The 19,466-nt window shown below is 46.0% G+C and overlaps 1 protein-coding gene across 2 annotated transcripts in view; it reads left to right on the forward strand.

Annotated features, from left to right (window-relative positions):
• The first annotated feature begins 15,179 nt into the window (after positions 1-15,179).
• Positions 15,180-19,466, forward strand: part of COL5A1 (collagen type V alpha 1 chain) — a 140,456-nt gene continuing 136,169 nt past the window's right edge. For both annotated transcript variants that reach the window (XM_065648716.1, XM_065648717.1), the window contains exon 1: positions 15,180-15,494. In XM_065648716.1, the coding sequence (XP_065504788.1) occupies positions 15,395-15,494 (100 nt within the window). In that variant the 5' untranslated portion in view covers positions 15,180-15,394. The remainder of the gene's footprint in view (positions 15,495-19,466) is intronic.

Here is a 19,466-nt window from a genome sequence, read left to right on the forward strand (position 1 = left end):
GATGCTGAGAACATGGTCCTGGACCTCTGTTCTCCCAGTGTCAGCTCTTTCCCCAGCAAGAGAAACAAGTGAAAGCCCCAACAACAGTCACTCTTTAGACTCTGCCAGCTAAATGGAAGAACTAATCAATCTGTCTTGCTCTGCTTGTTTAATGTTCCTCTTCTGCAGAGAAGTGAGACAGTTACTTACACTTTCCAATATGCTGGGACAATTTTTTGGCCTCAAAATGCTCCAGAATAATGAAAAAGTCTATTTACAGTAGCAAAAGCTCAGTCTGTTACCTCCTGGGATTAATTTACTAAACTGGGTTTTCTGAGAAGACTGTTTTCTGTCTCAAAAATGAGTATCTTGGCAGCTCCTTACTAGTGCCAGGCATTACGTTTTTTGCAAAGGTACTATGTGATTTATTTCTCAAAGATTTGTGAACTTTCTTGAGGCATAAGAGGAAAACCCTCTGTTCTCCTGTGATGGCAAGAGTGATGGAGCTGCTCTTGGACCACAGATGCATCTGAAGGATCTGACTCCCCTTGAGAGCCCTGGAGCTGGAGGCAGCATTTGCAGAGGGGACAGGCTGGAGCAGGGCTGCCCAAATCCTCCTCCTGCAAGAGCCACTGGTGTTGTCAGCCTCATGGTGAAGGTCTTGACCTAGGTGCATGCAGCAGAGTCCAATTTTTAGCCCAGTGGCACCTGGGCCACTTGCTTTGAATTGCCATTTCAATTTATGGCTTTGTAAGCTGTTTTTTTAAATTGCCCTTCAGAGCTGGGAACATGATTTGGGGGCTGGATGCTCCTGCAAAATATTCTGCTGTGTGCAGTCCTGCACATCTGGATGTGCAGAAATGCAGCTGCTATGACCATTGTCAGGGAAGCAGGTTTAGGAGTGGCAGGACCTGGAGGTGCACTTGTGTTGTGGGGCTGTGGGAAAGATCCCAGGAGGTGGTGGGAGCTGTTGGTTGATGTGGTTGGATGCTGTGAAATACCAGATACATTAGGGATAGGTTTTGCACAATGTTATCTCATATTTTGGTGGATAAGTGAAGAGGACAGCTCTGTGAGCACCAGACACATCCTATTATCGGGGATTGGCTAAATCTGTCCCTTTTGGAAGCTGCTGTGTTTATTACAGCTATTGTTTTGCTCTGCTGTTATTTTGCTTTGGAGGAGTACTTGGGGATGTTCTGGCACTCGGTTCATGTACATGCTCAATGTAGCAATGAACTGTGATCTTTGCTGCCCTGATCTGCGGGATGTATTTATTTCTTCTGCAAACGGGTGTGTTGGAGCAGTGCTAAGGGAGGGCTGTTCTCTGCTACCCCCTGCTCATCCCACATCCATCTGCTGTTGTGGCCTCGCAGAGCTGCAGGACAGCCCAAGCATGGCCACTTTTCCTATTCTGGGTTCACTCCCACTACAGAATACTGCAGTTTGTTTGTCTGGCCATGTGAAAAAACGAGCAAACCCAACCAACCGCTAAACTGAAAGGAATACAGAAGAAATGTGTGTTTTGTTCCCTTCCTGCATTTCTCTCATTCTGGATGCGGACTCTTGGCTTTCCCATCCTCAGCTTCTCCCCTCCACACACGTGCAGTTTTGCTAGTGGATTTACATTCTTTGAGTTGAAATTGGACTCACAGCTCCTGCTGCAGATTCGATTCACAAAACTCCAGGCTTGTGTCGCTGGAGGCAGTTAAGAAAACAAAAGCACAGAAGAAATGACAAAGCCAGCTGTGTAGTGTAGTGGAAGCACTGGGAGTTTGCTATTCCAGGTCACAACTGGGATTTCACTTCTGTATCGTGATGCCAGTCGTTGTACATCAGCTACCCAAAGCGGCTATGGGTTGCTTCATGGCAGCCTATAGATCCTAGAGGCAGACAGCTGATTTTCCATTACTGAGAAACCCTCTGGATCCCAGAGGGTCCCTGAACTTAATTATTCCTCAGGCTGACCAGCTCATAAATTTCACATTTCATTAAATTTGTTGCTCTTGTTTAAAAACAACATCCCAGCTGTTCCCTGTGTCCATCTCGGGTCTAACAAGGGGAAAAAGTCAGGTTTGTCCAACAGTCTTGAGGGCTGTAGCTGTTTCCATATGATACCTTCTCATGCATTGAAGGGCTGGTAGACTCATTATGATGTCTTCTAGCAGCAAGATGTGTTTGGCAAGAAGAAATCCCTTTTTCTCTTCTTGCGTCAAAAGAAAGCCATGGTATGTATGAGAAATGCGAATAGCTTGGCTAATTCTGGAAGGCAGCAGCTAAGACTATGGCCCGTATCAACAGAATGGGATTGAGCCTTGGCCCTGGTTCTTCGTGCTGTGTGTATTGTCAGCTGTGACCACACTGCTGTCAAACCTCTGCACAGAATAAGTGATGAATGTAGTAAAGCCAGAAGTAATTCAGCTCTTAGGAGGCTGATATACCGTGCTGTTCTTGCAAGAGATTTATTTTCATTCAGCCTTACTAAATATCACGAAAATGTTCATGTTTAACTCTTCCCTGGATATAATGAAGAAATACTTATTTGTGTGCACATTCATGCACGCTGCCTGTTCACTAGAAGCAATGTGACTTGAATTTCTAAATTTGCATGCAGGACTTGAGCAAGCTCAGGAGAAAAACATTTGTGATGGCACTTTCCTCTTTTTTCCGCCTTTCCCTGAAGTGTGACAATAGTCTTGTCTCTCACCTCTGAATACCAAGATTTTCTGCCCTAGTTCCATTTTATGCAGGTAAATACACTGAGCTGGAAAGAGAAGACTGCAGCATAACATGGCAAAATCATGACACGGGGGCAAGAAACTTTCATTTATCGCAAGGTCTGCGGCAGTAATCATTACTATGTTGTGCCTTCTCTGTTTCTGGAACCAGTGGTGAAGATGTGTTTATGGACTGATGACTCCTCCGAAGTACATGCTGGAGGTAGTTCCACCTCTAAGGTCCCCAAAAGCTGCTGCAGTCACCATGGCAGCTGGACCTGGGAAGGAGTGTGGGACACTGGATGCTTTTTGCTCTCTGGGAGAAACAAATGGTGAGTGCCCTGGAGGGACGTTGTGTCTAGAAAGGACCTTTTGACAGCATCTGAGCAGCGTTTTGGCAGGGATGCCGATAGAATTATCAAAAGCCATGGAAAGCTGGAGTTTTGCAGCCTCTCCTTTTTCTAACAAAGCCCATAGATTAGCTCCTCTTCATATTATTGTACTTTAAAAGAGACGGGAATGACAGCTACAGACTGCAGCTCTTTCCTTCTTCCCCAGGGCTATTGATGCCAATGCAGCATTTGGGGAAACAAGAGAGCCCCTGTTTAAACTAATAATGTTAACTCCATATCATATGACAGCCAGCAAGGGGATGGACAAGCCTGGATGGTTTTGTGCACAAATCGCCCTATTTGTCTTGCTTTGGGCGGACCTGCAGGTGAATTAACTTCAGTTGCATCAAACTGACATTATTACCAGCAAATATGGACTTCAACCCTGCTATTAAATGATGCTTGTTCTGCCACAACCTGAGCATTTGTCCTGAACCAAGATGCTCAGTGTCTCTGAAGGCTAAATTGTGTATTACAAGATATGATTCCTGCTGTGTTTGGGGGTTTTCAGTAAATGAAAAGCCAGAGCAAAGTAAGGGACGCATGTATACATCTTATCAGACTTCATGTGTCACATGCTGCAGCACTTGGAGAAGTTGCAGCTGGCAGTAAATAAAACAGCCACCAGCCAAACTTTTGTCATGTCCCATGGGGATGATGTTGCATGTGAGAGAATGAACCTCAGGAAGCAAAAGCAGCAAAGTGAGTCCCTGTTGGGTTTGGGGGTTTGCTCTTGGGCTTTCAAAGGGTGCCCGTGGGAGGTTGGCATCTCCTCCTGCAAGTATCAGAGAGAATCTGCGCTATAGCAAGGAGAACGCAGAGCAGCGACTTGGCTTGTCTGGTTTTATTTACACCATGGGGATTTGTGTGGGGGATAATGATTTTACAGTGGACTCTAGACTGAAATTTTCGTAAATGTGTTTCCAACCTGTCTGAGGAATTTGCTCAGTCTGTGCTTAAACTACAGACTTGAGGAATACAGATATTCAGAGGTATTTAGTTATTCATTTGGGGATGCAAAAATGCAGGTGCTGAAGAGGTCAGCATATAGCTTTATTGGGAAATGACTGAACCATCTGTGATGTTCCTAGCATTAGGACACAGCTCAGCTACTATACAGTGAGCCAAAAAACCTGAACTTTATATAATGTGACTGAATAGGGTTTAGTACAACACCACACATGCACCAATGACCAGCACCCCTGTACTCCAGAATTTGTACTGAACTAAACTATGGCTCTTCATACCTAAACAGAGCAACTTCTGATTTATTTTTTTCCTTCATCCTGCCTCAGAGTAGATCAAGGGAAAAGTCACAGGTGAAAGATTTGCAGGATATTTTTCAGACCTGTCTGAGAATGATTTTGATACGTTTGCTTCCTTTGCAGTTGGCAAGTTCTGCTCCTCTGGGACTAAACCCGTGGAAACTTATAATTCATCTTCCACAGCTGGGCAGCAGGATGGGTTTAAATCTATGCTCCAAATCAGGTAGACAGTACAACATCTCAAAATATTCAACATTCTGTGTTTTTCTCAAAAAAAAAAAAAGTTTTGCAGCCATTGCAGGAACTGCAGTTAAACTTCAGTGACCGATTCACCGAAGAGTCAGTAGAGGGGCTGGGAAATAGCTGAGGTTTCTTCCCCATGCAAGTGACTCAGTCAAAAGGCTCTTTCCTTTAGCTGTGGTGGGGAGCTCTGCACATCTTGCTGCTGGAAATCCTCAGCCTGGTCCCTGCTGATGTCTCCTGGTATCTCCAAGGCGAGACTGCTTCCTGCTGCATGAAGACAAATGAGGGGAGGATGTGGGAGAGCCCTGGTCGGTTGGTGAGCCTGTCTCTGCTGCAAAGGCGTTTTATTAGGAGCGTGCAGCTCGGTTGGGCGGACAGGTGCTGTTCCCGCAGGCTGCTCTCTGCTTCCTCTCCTCGTCTTCTGCAAACCCGATTTCCTCCGCTTGCACATCTGCTTTCCACATTTGCTGCCTTCCGCTCCAGCAAGAATTTGGCGGAGCTGCTGGGTGAGATCCCAGCTCTGCTCAACTATCTGTGGGTGCCCACCCAGCTGGTGGGTGGGAAATGGGGACCGTGTTCCCTATACTAACAGCCTGCAATGGGCAGGACAGGATGGTGAGGCCGGGGTACAGGAACACGGTTCTGGCTTCCCATGAATGTGTCCTCCTTCACATCCCAGCCTCTTGGTCTGTTTGCATGACAAAACTCAAGAAGTTCATAGGGCAACAGGATTGCTTGGGCTATAGGTTCTACTGATGTACTTGGGTGTAACTAAGTGGAGGTCAGGTACAGGGTCTTTAAGAGGAGACTTGATGTTTGAAAGTTACTTTTTGAAAGTTTTAGTGTTGAACTCTTTCCTTTGTAATCACTTTTTTTTTAATTGGGTGTCTCTGGTGCATCAGATTGTAGATGCTCCTGGAGGTCTCAGGGGGAAAGAAGCAGCTTGCAAACTTACTAGGGGGCTCTTGTGTGAACCTTGCAATTTCCAGTGCTGTATAAAAACAAAACAAACCTGCTACAGTTTGCTTACAAAAGAACCAAGTGCGCTGCTTAGCCAAACAGCAAGCATCCTGCAAGTCACTAATTGCTGATCAGAGGTAGGCAAAGCTGTTACAATGAAAAGTTGAATCGATTTGGGAGTTGGAGTGCCCTTGCATTTGAATGCAACTTGGAAAATGGTTTGTTTTCATTATTTTCTTTCAGCAATTGAACACCTCTTTCCTAATTATAAAAGGCATGTTTACATGTGACAGTAAAGCATTTGGAGTAAAAGTGTCGGGAGCACTGACAGGTAAAAAGAAATGTGACGTGAGAGCCCCTGTGTCTTGAGCATCCCAGCTTGCAGTTCCTGCTTGCTCAAAGTATTGGCAGTTGGTGTGACCTGCAGTAACTGTGTGGCCGTTTATTCCAGGGAACTGGGCTTTTGCAAGGCTGCCCCAGAATCAATGGGACACAGAAGAGTCTTAAGGACAGGTTAGCATTCCTATTAGTGGGCTCCCCAACACTGCGAAGTGTGAACTAGTAGCAGTTTCCTCCCAAAATCTTTAAATACCAAAGGAAATAACCTTCTGCTGAGTCTCCATTCCCTTTTGAGGGAAAATGCAATCCCAGAGGTGTAAGAAATGCAAAAAAACCCGAAAGGGATGAACACTTTCATGACATAATGTCAGTGATGTGACTTGCCAGCCCAAACTTGGCTGGCATATTGATGCAGTGAGCTGGATCTGCTGGGTAAACAAACAGTGTCACCCTCTTCCCAGATCCCGAACAACCTCCCCAGTGTGTAGGCAGCAGCCGCTGGTCCTCATGGAACAAACACATCCCCTTCCAACTTGAGACAACACAAGGTTCTTTGATTTCTCCTAATTGCATTTCAGTGTTTGTGGCCCAATTGTATGGTTTCTGCAGAAGTTCAACAATTTTGGTTGCTGGCTTCCTCCCCTTGCTGACCTACAAATATCGGTTTTCAGGGAAAGATTTATGAGCCGTGTGAAATTACCATCTTGTAAAAGCACAAATCACAGCTATATATAGGGGTCTGGAATATGCACTGAAACCCCAAAGGGATGGAGAGTCTTGCTTTGTCTGTGCAGGACAGCCCTACTAAGCCAGGTTGAGGAGGAGTCCAGTGCTTTGACTCTTGTAAAGCGGCTGAGCGCCAACCAGCCTTCCCCTAATCCATATCCTCATGAGGATGGAAAAAACATCTGGCCAGACTGTCAGTAGTTGGGCTTTATAGTAACTGAGCTCTGAAAACTGAACCTTCTCAATCCTTGTATGCATTTATCTTCCTTTCCAGAACATTAGTAGGTAGAGTTTGTTTTCAGTGAGTTATTTAGCAGAAAGAGGGATTAGACCTTGAGCTAGCATTGATTAAGCCCTGCATGTTGAGTTGTTTAACAGCATAATGGATTAGTCATGTTTGCTGGTGACCTTTGTCAATGGAATCCTTCATCTAAAGACTCCTCTGTCTTTTTAAATACACAGATCCTTAGAAGTGGAATCTATGCTAAAATGCCCCTAAAGTGAATAGGTGGTTCAGCAGAGCACAGGCCTGGGGCAAATAGTCCTGGGATTGCTGATTTTGAGTTTGATGTTGCATAAGTGAAGTCATGGGAGCCCCACTTAAGCTGTTGGCTCCTTGGCACTGCCCATAGAATTGGTCAATAAGTGTCTGAAGTCCTGTAAGAGCTGGAAATAAATTGTTGACTGAATGGAAAAGCATTTCTGGAAAAGGACTGAATTTTCTGTGGGTCTTGGGGAAGACTGTAGAATTAGCACTAAGATTTAATGTCACCCTGGAAATTAAATTGCAGTCATGTTTGTGAGCATAAATGTGTGAAGCCGCCTTGCTTTTGATGGAGCTATGTCAATTTAAATCAGCAGAGCATCCAATCTGGATAAAATACACATTTCTTCTGCCGAAACCAGGGAGCAAACAGGAGAGAAGGTGCTTAGTGAGGCCAAACACGACACCAAGAAAAGCATTGCTAACTGCAAGAAGGCACTGATGGCAATTTAAGGGCTGCCAGAAGGGTATAAAGGACCCTTATATAAATCAGCCTTGGACCCAGCAGAATATGTCTGAGATGAGGGTGTCTCCTCAGATCTTCCATTCTCTCAGCAGTACCACAAGGAAGCTGTTATACTTGACTTTTCAAGCAAAATACCTTCCTGCTGCAGCCAGGAGTTCTTTCTGGGCTCATTTTGTTGCAGTACAAGTCAGGTCAAGAAGTTTGTTTTGTTTGCTAAAAAAGATACTCTAGTTCAAACAAGACTTAATTCATTGAAGCCCCATGGCCTCTGTGAAACATGAGCCCCTCTGGCCTCATGATTTATGAATACAAAGCCATGGGGAAGCCTTGCCAGAGGAAAGCAAGCTTATGATAGGTAAATAAAAGGCACTGGAGCAGGAAAGGGTTAAAGCCATGGGTAAACCTGGAAGTCACACAGCTGGGAGGTGTAATGAGCTGCCAAGTTCTCTGCCCTCCTGGAGCTTTGTTTGTGTGAAGGGGGAGCTGCTCAGGATGGTCTGGAGTTGGTGCCCTTGCTTTAGCCCAGGGTTGGGGACTTGAGGTCTCCTGTGACTCTGCGCTTTTGATCTGTCTGAATCTGAGTAGAATTGGAAAGAGAATAAAACTGTAGCAGCGCTGTGAGGCTGGTTTGTGGTGTTCAGAGGTGGAAGGGGCTGAAGCAGGTGAGCAGCATCAGGGATGGGGAAGGACCCAGGTGAGCTCTCCAGCTCTCCTGCCAAATTCTTGTTGTGAGCATCACCAGTTAAAAAAAAAACCCCCACACATCTGGTCCTAATCAGGACCACGTGAATCTCTATGCCAACTTAATCTTCCCCAAATGTTAATTATGCTGATATATAGTTCTTGATGTTTAGGAGTTGCATGTATGCATTGGATGTCTGGGGCTTTCTCTCTATGTTTGCAGAACCCCCAACAGGCGGAGTGTTGCTTCCCAGGGCTAATAAAACTGCAAGGAGTGACAAAGCTGTGGCTGTGGTCGTGATCTGAAGTTGGATACAGTGAGGCAGCAAACCGTGTTAATCCAACAAGAGAGTTAGAACCTACAAGGCAAGTGTAAGAGCTCCCAGAGATCTCCCCACCCTCTGGGAAGGGGAGATTTAAAAAATGCAAGTGAATGGTATATAGACACATCACTAGGTAGCTTATGTTTTCTGAAAGGTATGATTTAGTTGCAATTCAAAGATAGGAAGCACAGGAGAACATGGTCAGTCTGCTGCTTGTTCCCTGATACAGTTGGTTTTTAATGCCTCAGGAAAGAACCATTAGGGCTGGGTTTTATTCTGGATCAGAACCTCAAAGGGATATGAAATGCTGGTGGGTTATTTTGTGCTGCTGATTTTGAAGATACAATGCATAGCCAAAACTACTTGGACTACTTCAAAGGTGTCTGAGAAATGTAAAAGTAAAAAACTAAACAGGAGGCTTCAGGATGCTGCTCTGGTCTGGAACTGAACTGGGAACAAAATCAGGTCTGTATTTAAAAAATAATTAAGCAAGACACCCTATGAGAGGTGAACAACCAATGTGCGGTTTCAGACAGCTGTAAAACCTGGTAACAGTTTTGGAAGGCTGTAGATGCTACAGAAAGGCACCAGCACAGGAGGGTATTGTCCCCCAAGCAGTAGGTGAGCATCTGTTGTAGAAACTGGGTGTATATGCGGGTGTTGCATCCTGGAAACCTGGCTGAAAGAAGAGACTGAGAGACTGGAGCATGAACCAGGGCTAGCGGGTGGTGGGGTGGTATATTGGTGCTAAACTGGGATGTACGAGCACTGTGTCTCTAGTTTAAAATGTTAACTCTCTGGCACCTTGTTCTGGCTGGGGTCTGCACCTCTGGTTCACCCCAGAGCTCCCCAAACTGGAAAGCTCATCCATGGGGAAAGAAGGGAGAAAATTACTGTGGGGACTTGTGGAAAGGTGCTGATGTGTCTGAGAAGGTGACTTAACTGGAAACACTGAACAGACAGAAGTCAGAATTAGTCATGTTAGAGACCACTCGGTAGCTGGATTGGATTCCTCGAGTGATTCATCCACAAAAATGACGGCTTTGCCTGATGTTTTATTTCCCCTCTCTATTTAGAAAGTAGCTTAGACTTACTGAGACTGTTGCCCATTGTTTGAATTGCTTTTCGATAGCTGGGTGGTGCACATAGCGTCCTTGTATTCTCATAATTTCTAAACCGCTACTTCAATGAGGAGGGGAAAAGACAACAAAATGAAAGGGTTTGTCACTCCAGAAGCCCTCAGTGGAATGAACCTGTAATCTTGTGAAATCAAATGGGAATCCATGGAATGTGCCTTTTTGGTATAGTTAGTGCAACAAAATTATAAATGGAAATAGCTGGCTGGAAATTGTGTAACGTGGTTAATTGACAGAAATATTAGAGAAGTGGAAATGTGGATGAAAATTGCTTGGTAAAATAAAACCTTGAGGCTTTAAGTTGCTCTATATCTTTTTTTTTTTTTGAGGAAGGACTAGAGGATGAAAGGACCATCAGCTGATGCAACCAAAATGAACCAGGATGCTTTAATCAGGTACTAGACCTGGGTAGAATAATTCATAAACGATGCTAACTTTGAGTGTGCCTGGATGTATGTAGAACATGCAAATTTTTGTACTGTTACTGGTCATTGCAATGAAAACCTGCTGTCTTGTGAAATTCACCCAAATTTTTTCAGGATTACTGAGCTGCAGAAACCACCAGCAGAAAAGATCTCTCTGGTCATCTAGCCTGCTCTTATGCCAGGACAGGATTGTTCCCAGCAGTGTATAGGTTTGTCCGGACTGATTTGTCATGACTCAGGCGATGCGATTTTTCATCACTTCCTTTGGGAAGTCTGAAAGATCTACAATCTAACAATTCTACAGTCTGACAATTGCCAAAAAATATATCGCGGTCATGGCAGATGGAGCATTAAGTAAACTTGTGATCACCATTAACATCCAAAAAGTGGAGGTGCATAAGGATTAGGTTGTCATCTGTTCATTTGACTCCTGCCTGTCCCCATTTGTCCCTGGGGAAAATATTCAAAGCCTTCCTTGTGGATAGGCTTGAAAATGAACACCACAGTGTTCTAGATGAAAATATTCTGAACACCTAAGCTCAACCCCTGAAGCCAGATGTCACTGTGTAATTTTTGGACCTGTCCATAAGCTTTGTGGTTTGGGCTCACCTTTAATCTTCAGGCATGATTATGATGGACGAACTGGAGCTCAAAAATGAACTCTGTGGTCTGTATTCAAGGAAAACATCATTGGGGTCAGTGAGAGTTTAGTCCAAGTCACTTGGAAATATTTTTTTTTTTTTTTGACCATCATGAAGATCACAGGTCAAATCACAGGTCCTTGTTAACATGCAGCCTTGTGGTTTAACGTAACACTTTCTGTAGCACCAAGGATTATCTCCCTGAAGTCTAGACAGATTATATAGGGTTTAGCCTGGGCCATTTGACCGCAGATCATAGGGCATGAGGAAATAAAACACAGGGATGTGAAGAGGGAAATGGTAACTCCTGCCAGTCTTCCAGGCTGGCGCTGGCCATGGAGAGGAACCAGATGGAAGGGAAAGAAGGTGAATTGAGTTCATCCTTCTCAATAGGCACCCTAGTGCAATTCATCCTTCTGCATTTAAGAGATCAGTTCGGTTCAAACACATACAGGGCTTTTAACATGAAACCGAAGAGAAGGCAACAACACTAGAAAAAGAGGAGCGGAAAGTCTGTGCTCTTTATAATGCTATTTCCTCTGCTAAACTTCTTTGACTATGAAACATTTAAACATACAAAAAACAAGCCCCACCTTGTGTTGGCTGCTCTTTCCACGAACGGGGCTTGTCCTGGTGCCACCTCATGGCAAAAATCAGGTTTGAATTTCCACCAGAGCAGCTGGGATCTGGGAGCGTTGGCCATCCAGCTCCCGGCCCCGCGGCACTGTAGCTGTTCAGTAAAGAAACTGGGCTGCAAAGCCAGAACAGGTGTTTAACCACAGGAGTGGGGTTATTTTCATTTTCAGTCTGGTCATAGGTGTAACTGGTTATACGTAACACCTAGGACTATCCTTTGTGATTATCCCAATACTTACAAAGTACAGAATAATGCCCTTTGGGGTTTTTTGGCTGAATGCTCGTGTCTTGTTTCATAGCATATAAATGATTTAATTTTTGTAACTATGTATCTTGAGGTTGGATGGTGGGTTTTTTTTTTTTTGGAAAGCTCACAAATGCGCCCTTCATCCTATAAACAGCTAGCTGGGCTCAATATGTTTTTAGTGATGAAAATACTTCTATAAACTGCTGTTCCTTAAAGATATTTGGCCATCTGCCACTGCTGCAATTTTTGGCTATTCAGATGTTACCTCAACTGGCTGCTGGAGGGATTTGGAATTGGTGTCAACCAACCCAGCTTGTGTAAACCTCCTTGGAGCTTGTACCACCAGATGATCTGGCCCACTCTGTCTCAGAGGTTGGCTGCTTGAACTTGGCATGCGGATACTGGAATTCTTCAGTTTGCCATTACAAGCTTATTTCTGTATTTCTCTGTTATTGTCAAGGAGGGGCGAACAGGTCTATGCAAGCTTCTAAATCACCTGGAAAGCAACTGGAAACTCAGACTTGCTGCTCAGTAAAAGCTCCGTGGGCCAGGTTCTCAACTGGTGTAAAGCAAAGTTGCTTTGCAGTTGATGGAGGTCCAGGTTTGGGTATTCTGTGTTGCTTCTGGAGCCCTTGGAAAACGGGTGGAGTGTGTGTGTAGTGCTCTGAGCTGCTTTTATTTCCTTCTCTGCAGTGGTTTTGATGCCTTAAGTATCTCCCTTCCTATAGGTGTGTGCCCCTGGAAGGGCAGGGAATGTCAGTACTCTGGTTGTTTTTCAGGTGTTAGTGGATTTTCCACTTGCAGCTGGAGAAGATGAAACAGTGTCATTCCAAAGCAATGTATGATCAGAAATATCAACATCTGGGATAAGAAGACCCAGGATCCTGGCATTTGTGTAACTAGGGCTGAAACCAGACACCACCACAGTCAGTGAGGCCTCCCAAGGGTGATCAGGCATCCATAAAAACATCATGAATCAAGTTATTACTTTGTCATCATAATAAGAGGGGTTAATGAGAAGATGGGTATTTGCAACCTGCAAGGTGTGATGGTGCTTTTAGCTGTGCTAGTTTGATATCCATATGCCTGAGATGCTTCATCTTTCATATAAATGGAGAGGAGAAAAAGCATCTCCATCATGCAGTGTTTCTGTGAGCTGCAGAATAGCTCCTCTGCTCCATACCAGAGGTAGCTGTTAGCCTGTGGAAAGGACTGTTCCTACGAGCAGTGGGATATTTTAAAGCAGGAGGGAGGTGCAGTAGTGATGGGCACTGTCATTGCTGGGCTGCACCCAGCGGGTGCCCTGCAGTGGAGTTTGCTGGGCTGCACAGGTGTTACTAGTACTGGAAAAGCATCCCTCCAGGCTCCTCCTGGATGTGGAGCATTGCTTAATTTGTCTCACCAGCCTCTAGTCATCTGGTTACTCATAAAAGGCAAGAACTGGAAGGGGCTTTCATCTGCGAGGTTTGCCCAGGGGCGCCCCTGGCACCGTACCCGCCCTCCACGTGGCCGCGGCCAGCACGTGCGCTGCGTTCCTCCTCCCGACGCCGGGGCTCGCGGCCAACCTGCCTCTTACCTGCCTGCTGAAAAGCTCTTTCAGCAGAGAATCTCGTCTTCTGTGTGGCTCATTCTCCAGCCTTTCCAGTTTTGCGGGGAGGGCGGCAGGAGTGGGAAAGCATCTCGGCAGGTTCAGAGGTAAAGGGAGAGATTTCCTACAGCTGTTCACCATTTGAACTATTAGGTAACTTCTTTATTAGGCTACAAGCTGAGCAGACTGGGAGCATCCCTTTCCCCTTGCTTGGTCTGGTGGGATTTGACCTACTGTGCTGGTGGGTTTCAATGTGTTAGTTTGTTATTAATTATCCACCCAAGTATCATAACTTTCATTCCCACAGCTCAAATATTTATACTGAGTGAATAGCTAAAGCTCAACACGAGCCCCAGTTGTGCTGAGTTCTTCCACCAGGCAGCCCAAAGCAGGGATGAGTGACCCCCAACTCATGCATTGCTCCTCTTGTATGTGATAAATGGAATGGCCGCTGACTGCCCAGGTTCTTGCAGTGCTGAATGACCAAACCTATAGACAAGGAGACCAGAGTTGGGTAGGCAGGGTGCAGAAGTTTAGGTGGCAGCAATGGTTATTTTCCCTGGGGACAATAAAGTCCTTAAGGATGCTGCTCTGCAAGGACTGGGGAGGGCTGGAATGCTTTGGTGTGGCTCAGGGTACGTGTCTATAGATGAAATCACTGCTCCATGAAAACTGGTACAACTCCAACCGCTAAAGTCACAGGAGCTGGGACTGTTACCTGGATGTGTGCTAGCAATGATGTCCAGATCTTTAATGGCACTGACAAAGCAAATATTGATACCAGCAAGTGTCTTCAGAACATTTTTAGTTAAGAGATACGTCTGCATTTTGGTTTTCTTCCTTCTCTGATCTCCAGATGAGCTGATCTTGGGTTTGCTCAGTGGTCTGCAGCATTGGGTGCCACCTAGTCCTACAGCGTGAGGTCTGTCCCCCCGTCCTGGGACCGGAGGGAGGGCACTGCTGGAGGAACGAGTCTAGTGTGGGGAGGTCACATCAGTGTTATAGTGTGTGAGGTGGGTTTTGTCGTATTTTTTCCTTTTTTTTTTTAATGGGTTTGTGTTTTTTGAGGCTGTGTTTTGTTGTTGATTTTTGGGTTTGTGTGTGTGTGGTTTGTGTTTTGTGGGGTGTGGTTGTTGGTTTTTTTTAGCACTGTACTAATACTGCTGTGATACAATGCCAGAACAAGTAAAATCATTTCAAGTTGATGTTTACCAGTGGGATGCATCAGCCACCACTGGTGTGTGAAGGCTTTTGGTGCTCAGAGGTGTAGTGAGAGGAAAAGCAATGGGAGCAGTGCTGGGGCTGGGCCCTGGGCCAGGCTGTGTGTGCAGCAGGGGCCAAATAGTATTTTTCCCCTTTTTGTCCTCCTTTCCCTGCCAGAGGAGGGTTTTGCCACCCCAGCACCCAGCTGGCCTGACACAGGATGCCGCCTTCCCTTTCCACTCTCTCCTCCTTGCACTTTTACCCTTTGCATGCACATTTTGCAGCGGCTGCCTCACTTTTTTTTTTTTGCGCCAAATCCCTGCAATTTTCCATGTTTCCACAAACCCTGGGCTCTATCTCCCTCGGGAGCCGGAAAGAGCAGGGGGCTGGGAGAGAAAGGAAAACTCCGGCTAATTCCTGTGGGGAAAGGGGAGGGGAAAAAAACCCAAACCAACCCGTGTTTTTGGGTGGCTCTGCAGCGTTCAAACTTGCCGGGAGCGGGGCGGGGGGGGTGCGGGCGGCGGGGCCGGGCCGGGGGCCGCACCGCTCGGCCGTGATTTGCTGCGCGGCTCCGAGATTGACAAACTCTTGCCTTTGGGTTTAAAAGAAGGAGAGGAGGGAGGAAAGAAAAAAAAAAAAAAAAAAAAAGGGGGTGGGGGGAGAGAAAGAAAAGTTTTTCGCTGCAGGAGCAGGCAGGGGCCGGGAGTGAGCGGAGCCCCCAACAGCCCTCCGCCTGCCCCATGGCTTTATAAAGCGGCTGCTCTCCGGGGGGGGCTGGCGGGGGGGTCTGAGCGGCTTTTCTTTACTTGCGTGTATATATATATATATATATTATTTCCCCCACTATCCCTTCCCCCCCCAGTTGCCCCGTTTTTTGTGGACCATGGATACGCACACGCGGTGGAAAAGGCGCAGTTGGATACGGAGCTGGTTGGTGCCCGCTGCGCTGGTGCTGCTGGGTGCCCTGTCCCCCGGCCGGGCAGGTAAGAGACCCCCGGAGTCCCCTCCCCATCCCCGGGACAGCGAGCCCCGGTTCCCGCGGGAGGGAGGCGGGTGGGGAGGGCGAGAGGTGGGTTTTGTGCGGGGAAAAACGTTTGTCTTTCCTTACTCCCTGCATTCCGGGGGGGGGAAAAAAAAAAAAAAAGGAAAACCACCACCCAGCCTTCTTTAGCTGCCCGAGTCTCTGAATGCCGTTTGTCAGGGGGCCCGTAAAAGGGGAAAAAACTTAATACTTTATTCGCCTTCCTTAGAGCAGAGCAGCCTGTTGCTGAGCTTGTTGTTTTTTGGGGGTTTTTTCTGGAGTAAAAGTCAGGACGTGTTTCTGGAGGCTCTAGGTCTTTGTATATCTACCTATGTATGTAGAATATATCTTTAGTGAACTGGAACCCTCTCCTCTTGCATAGTTACCGCTCCTTGAGGAGAAGAAACTTTTTCTGCAGCAGTAATCTGCTCTCCCCTCCGCGCATCAAAGCGGCAGATCTCGGTCCACAAAAGCTTTTGCAGCCGCTTCTGCTGGGGACCACAAGTCTCACTCTGTGTCCTTTCCCCGCCAGCCCCATTTTCCAGGGTCTCTCCCTAAAATTGTGGCTGTTGAGTGCAGCAAGAGGAAGCGCTCTGAAGTACCAGATGTTGCAGACGTGCAGCCAGAAAAACCCTGGAATGTCATTTTTTTTTTTTTTACAGTCATGCAGGAGTTGGGACTGAGCACTTTATTTCACCAAGTTAATGTTTTTGGTTTGCTGAGCGTGTTCTGTTTTCCAAATGTCTGCCTGCCCCGGGTGGGCTGTGAAATGCCAGAGCAGGGCAGAGGAGACTTGCGGGTCCGCTAGAAAAAGTTTTCTGTGTGTTTTCTGAGTTGGTAGCGGACACATGGAGGCATTGGTGCTCTGAGGTCTCTTTATATTGTATTTCAAGGGCAAGGCTGAGAAGCGGCTTGTTGGCGAAGCTGATTTTGAAATCTGGAAAGTTGCAGTAGATGGAGTCGTGCAGGGTAACTTGAGAAATGGAGCGAGAAGTGCCCTGAAGAGCTGAGCTGTCTGGGATTCCGCTTTCAGGCTGGATTTTTGTGTGCTCTGGGTGTTTTTTCTTGGGAAGCCCAGGCAGTGGTGTTTGCAAGGCTGTTTGTGTGTTATGAGGACAAATGTGTGTGGGATTTTGCATATAGCAGTGTGATTGCAAATTACTGTAATTTCTAGGTTCTTAAAATGACCTTAAGGAAGAAAAAGGTGGGCGTTAAGAGGAATGCTTTCATTAAGGGTTTGCTTGCAAAGTCAGAGCAAGATGGAAAATAAGTTGCTGTGCAATGGACAAAATGCCTCTAGAGTATCTTTGCAGGAAAAGCTAACAGCAGTCGGGCTGCCATAGGAGTTCGTGTTGTACCGCAAAGGTATCGGACTGTTGGAGCACTTTTCTGGCCAGAAGAACACTGGACTGATAGCAGCTCATCTTGAGCTCCCTTTTTGTGCAGTTTGTCAGGCTGCTCTGTTACTTTGTGCTAGTTGAAAACTATTTATTACCAGGCTTGTCTGTTTCAAAAGAAAGATGCCAAAGTTTGTTGGTTTATTTTTTTTTCTTTTGTGCTAATATTTTAATGGTTTGGGGGCATCTTTAGGCATTTTGCCTGTTGGCGTATATCCTTCAGGCAGTTTCAGCAGAAGACCAAGCTCCTTTTGAAGTTACCTGGGAAGCCTTCTGTGATTTTTGGTCCAGCTGCAGGCACAGCTGGAGGGAGCGGAGGGCTGGCTGGAGCTGATGCTGCAGTGAAAGGCTGGAGAGCTTTTCTAGGGCCAATGTGCTGTTCCAAGTAATGGCTCTGGCAGCGAAAGGCTTTGAGTTTACCTAATGAGCCTCCTAATAGGGCATAAAATAATTTGGAGGAGGGAGGAGTCAGGTTGGAACTGGTGATGCCATTGACTAATACTCTTTATAGCTTTTTTTTTTTTTCAATCTTTGAGTTCTTTGGTTTTATTTGGTTATTTCAGCTCAGGTGGTTTCTGTTTCAATTTCATTTTAGTCAGTTTCTCTGTAGGGAGAGAGGTGAATCTCCTCTGTAATCTTCAGAAGCAGATCCATGGGGTGGCTCTGAAGAAAGGGGGAAGGAACCTCTCAGAGAGGGTTTCCAGAAAAATGGAGAAACAGCAATGTCAAAGGACACGAATTGAACTGCCTCTGAACAGCCCTTCCAGCTCACATTTTCCCATATTTTAGCAGATGATGTCACACAAAAATCTAACCCACAGACAAAGCTGGAATCTGTCTCTGCTTTTACAAATCCCCATAAAATTGAATCAGGTTTCTGGGTGAAAATTTTTGGAAGCAGCAGTTTCCTTCAGTGGCAGAGAGAAGTATGATAAGAATACATAGCATGGCCTTTAAAAGAAATAAAAACGCTGGAAATTATGAAGTATCCTGTTACCATCTGTTGCTTCTCTCCTTGGCTCTTCCCCAGCCATCTAGAATGAGCTAAAAAAAATAATAATCTTTATCCAACCAGTTAGAAGTGTTTTGTTTAATATTTTGCCAATCAAAAGTGTTGATATTGTTTTACAAGAAGAAATATGACTTTATAAGTCTGGAATTGCTGGCAGATCAGATTTCCAGTGTAAAGCCTGGATTATGCTGTCAATGTATTGCCAGACTGGAACAGGACTTTGTAAGTTAAAAGCACCCAGCTGTTGGACATGCCCTGTCCAGGCAACGCAGAGACATTCAGCTGATGTAATATATTCTTCTCCTATGTAAACTGGGGTCAAGGTGACAAATCTTTGCTGTGCTGGATGCTGGAGCTGGTTCTGCCGGCTCCCACCAAAGCTCTTGGGAACTTCAGCCCTTCAGTCCGAAGCGTCGTAGTGTTGTCTGGGCAGTGATTTGTTGGGGATTGGAAAAATCCCATTTTGTGTCTGGTCTTTAGGGGTAGCTCTAAGGCAAAACCTGCTGAAGAGCTGCTGGTTTTTGGTGTGCAAAGAGGGATGACAGTGTGGACATACGCCACTAATGCAGAGGCAGTTGTGTGAAGTATCATTTATAGAAGAATTTTAGGTAGTCTTGAGTTTTCTCTGGACTTCAGAAAATAAATCTGTGGGAGTACTTTCCAGGAAACTGCTCCGCAGTCTGAGGGTTTTTTTTTCCTTCCATAGAGTGTAAAACAAATTGGCAATTAAATTTTTTTGGCAATCACTTCTTCTACGTTTTGTCTTACGCTCTGGTTCTTTGCCATGCCCGCCCTGTGCTGTGGGGATGCTGGGGCTGCGTGGTGGTGCTGCGCTTGCTGAAGCGGGTGGAGGGTGATGGACACCGATATCTCTGCCTCAACACGAAAGTCTACGCTTGGAAAAACTGCATGGAGCAATACTGCTGGGAATGCTTCCACACAAGCAGATTGAGGATGAGGGGCTTTCTGGCCCAGCAAACCTATAAGGGTTAATAATGGGAAGAGGGGGACAGGACAGCTGGCCCCTGGGGAGATAATGTACAAAAAAAAGTGCTCACATTGAAGTGTTGCGTGGTTTTGCTGTCTATGTGGTTGCCTGTGGATATGTCTGGAGGATGGTGGGACCAGGGAAGAGCTGAGCCCTGGGGGTGGTTGGCTGGATGGCAGCAAACGCTGCAGATGCAAAGATGGGTCTCAGACCGTGTTCAAGCAAATGGTTTGTGTGTCACAGGTGGGGCTGTTTGCCCTTAAAGGACTCCCCAAGGGGGAGTTAGAACCCCATCTGGTTTCCTGGTTGGTACTGGTATATTAGACAGTAAGGACCAGTCTATGCATGATGTGGTTTGGGATGGAGGTGCCTGGGTCTGGAGTGATTTTGGGCAGATCGATCGCATTTGGAGCTCGTGCTCTGCTATCACGTGAACTGACTCTGAAGAGTAACAGCCCCTAAGATGGGGGGAAATCCCTGCTGCCTTACGAGTATAAATTTGGCACTTCATGTTTGTACACACTTGCCTGTGTTTGT

The sequence above is a fragment of the Caloenas nicobarica genome, chromosome 19 (genome assembly GCF_036013445.1).
Source record: "Caloenas nicobarica isolate bCalNic1 chromosome 19, bCalNic1.hap1, whole genome shotgun sequence".
NCBI lineage: Eukaryota > Metazoa > Chordata > Aves > Columbiformes > Columbidae > Caloenas > Caloenas nicobarica.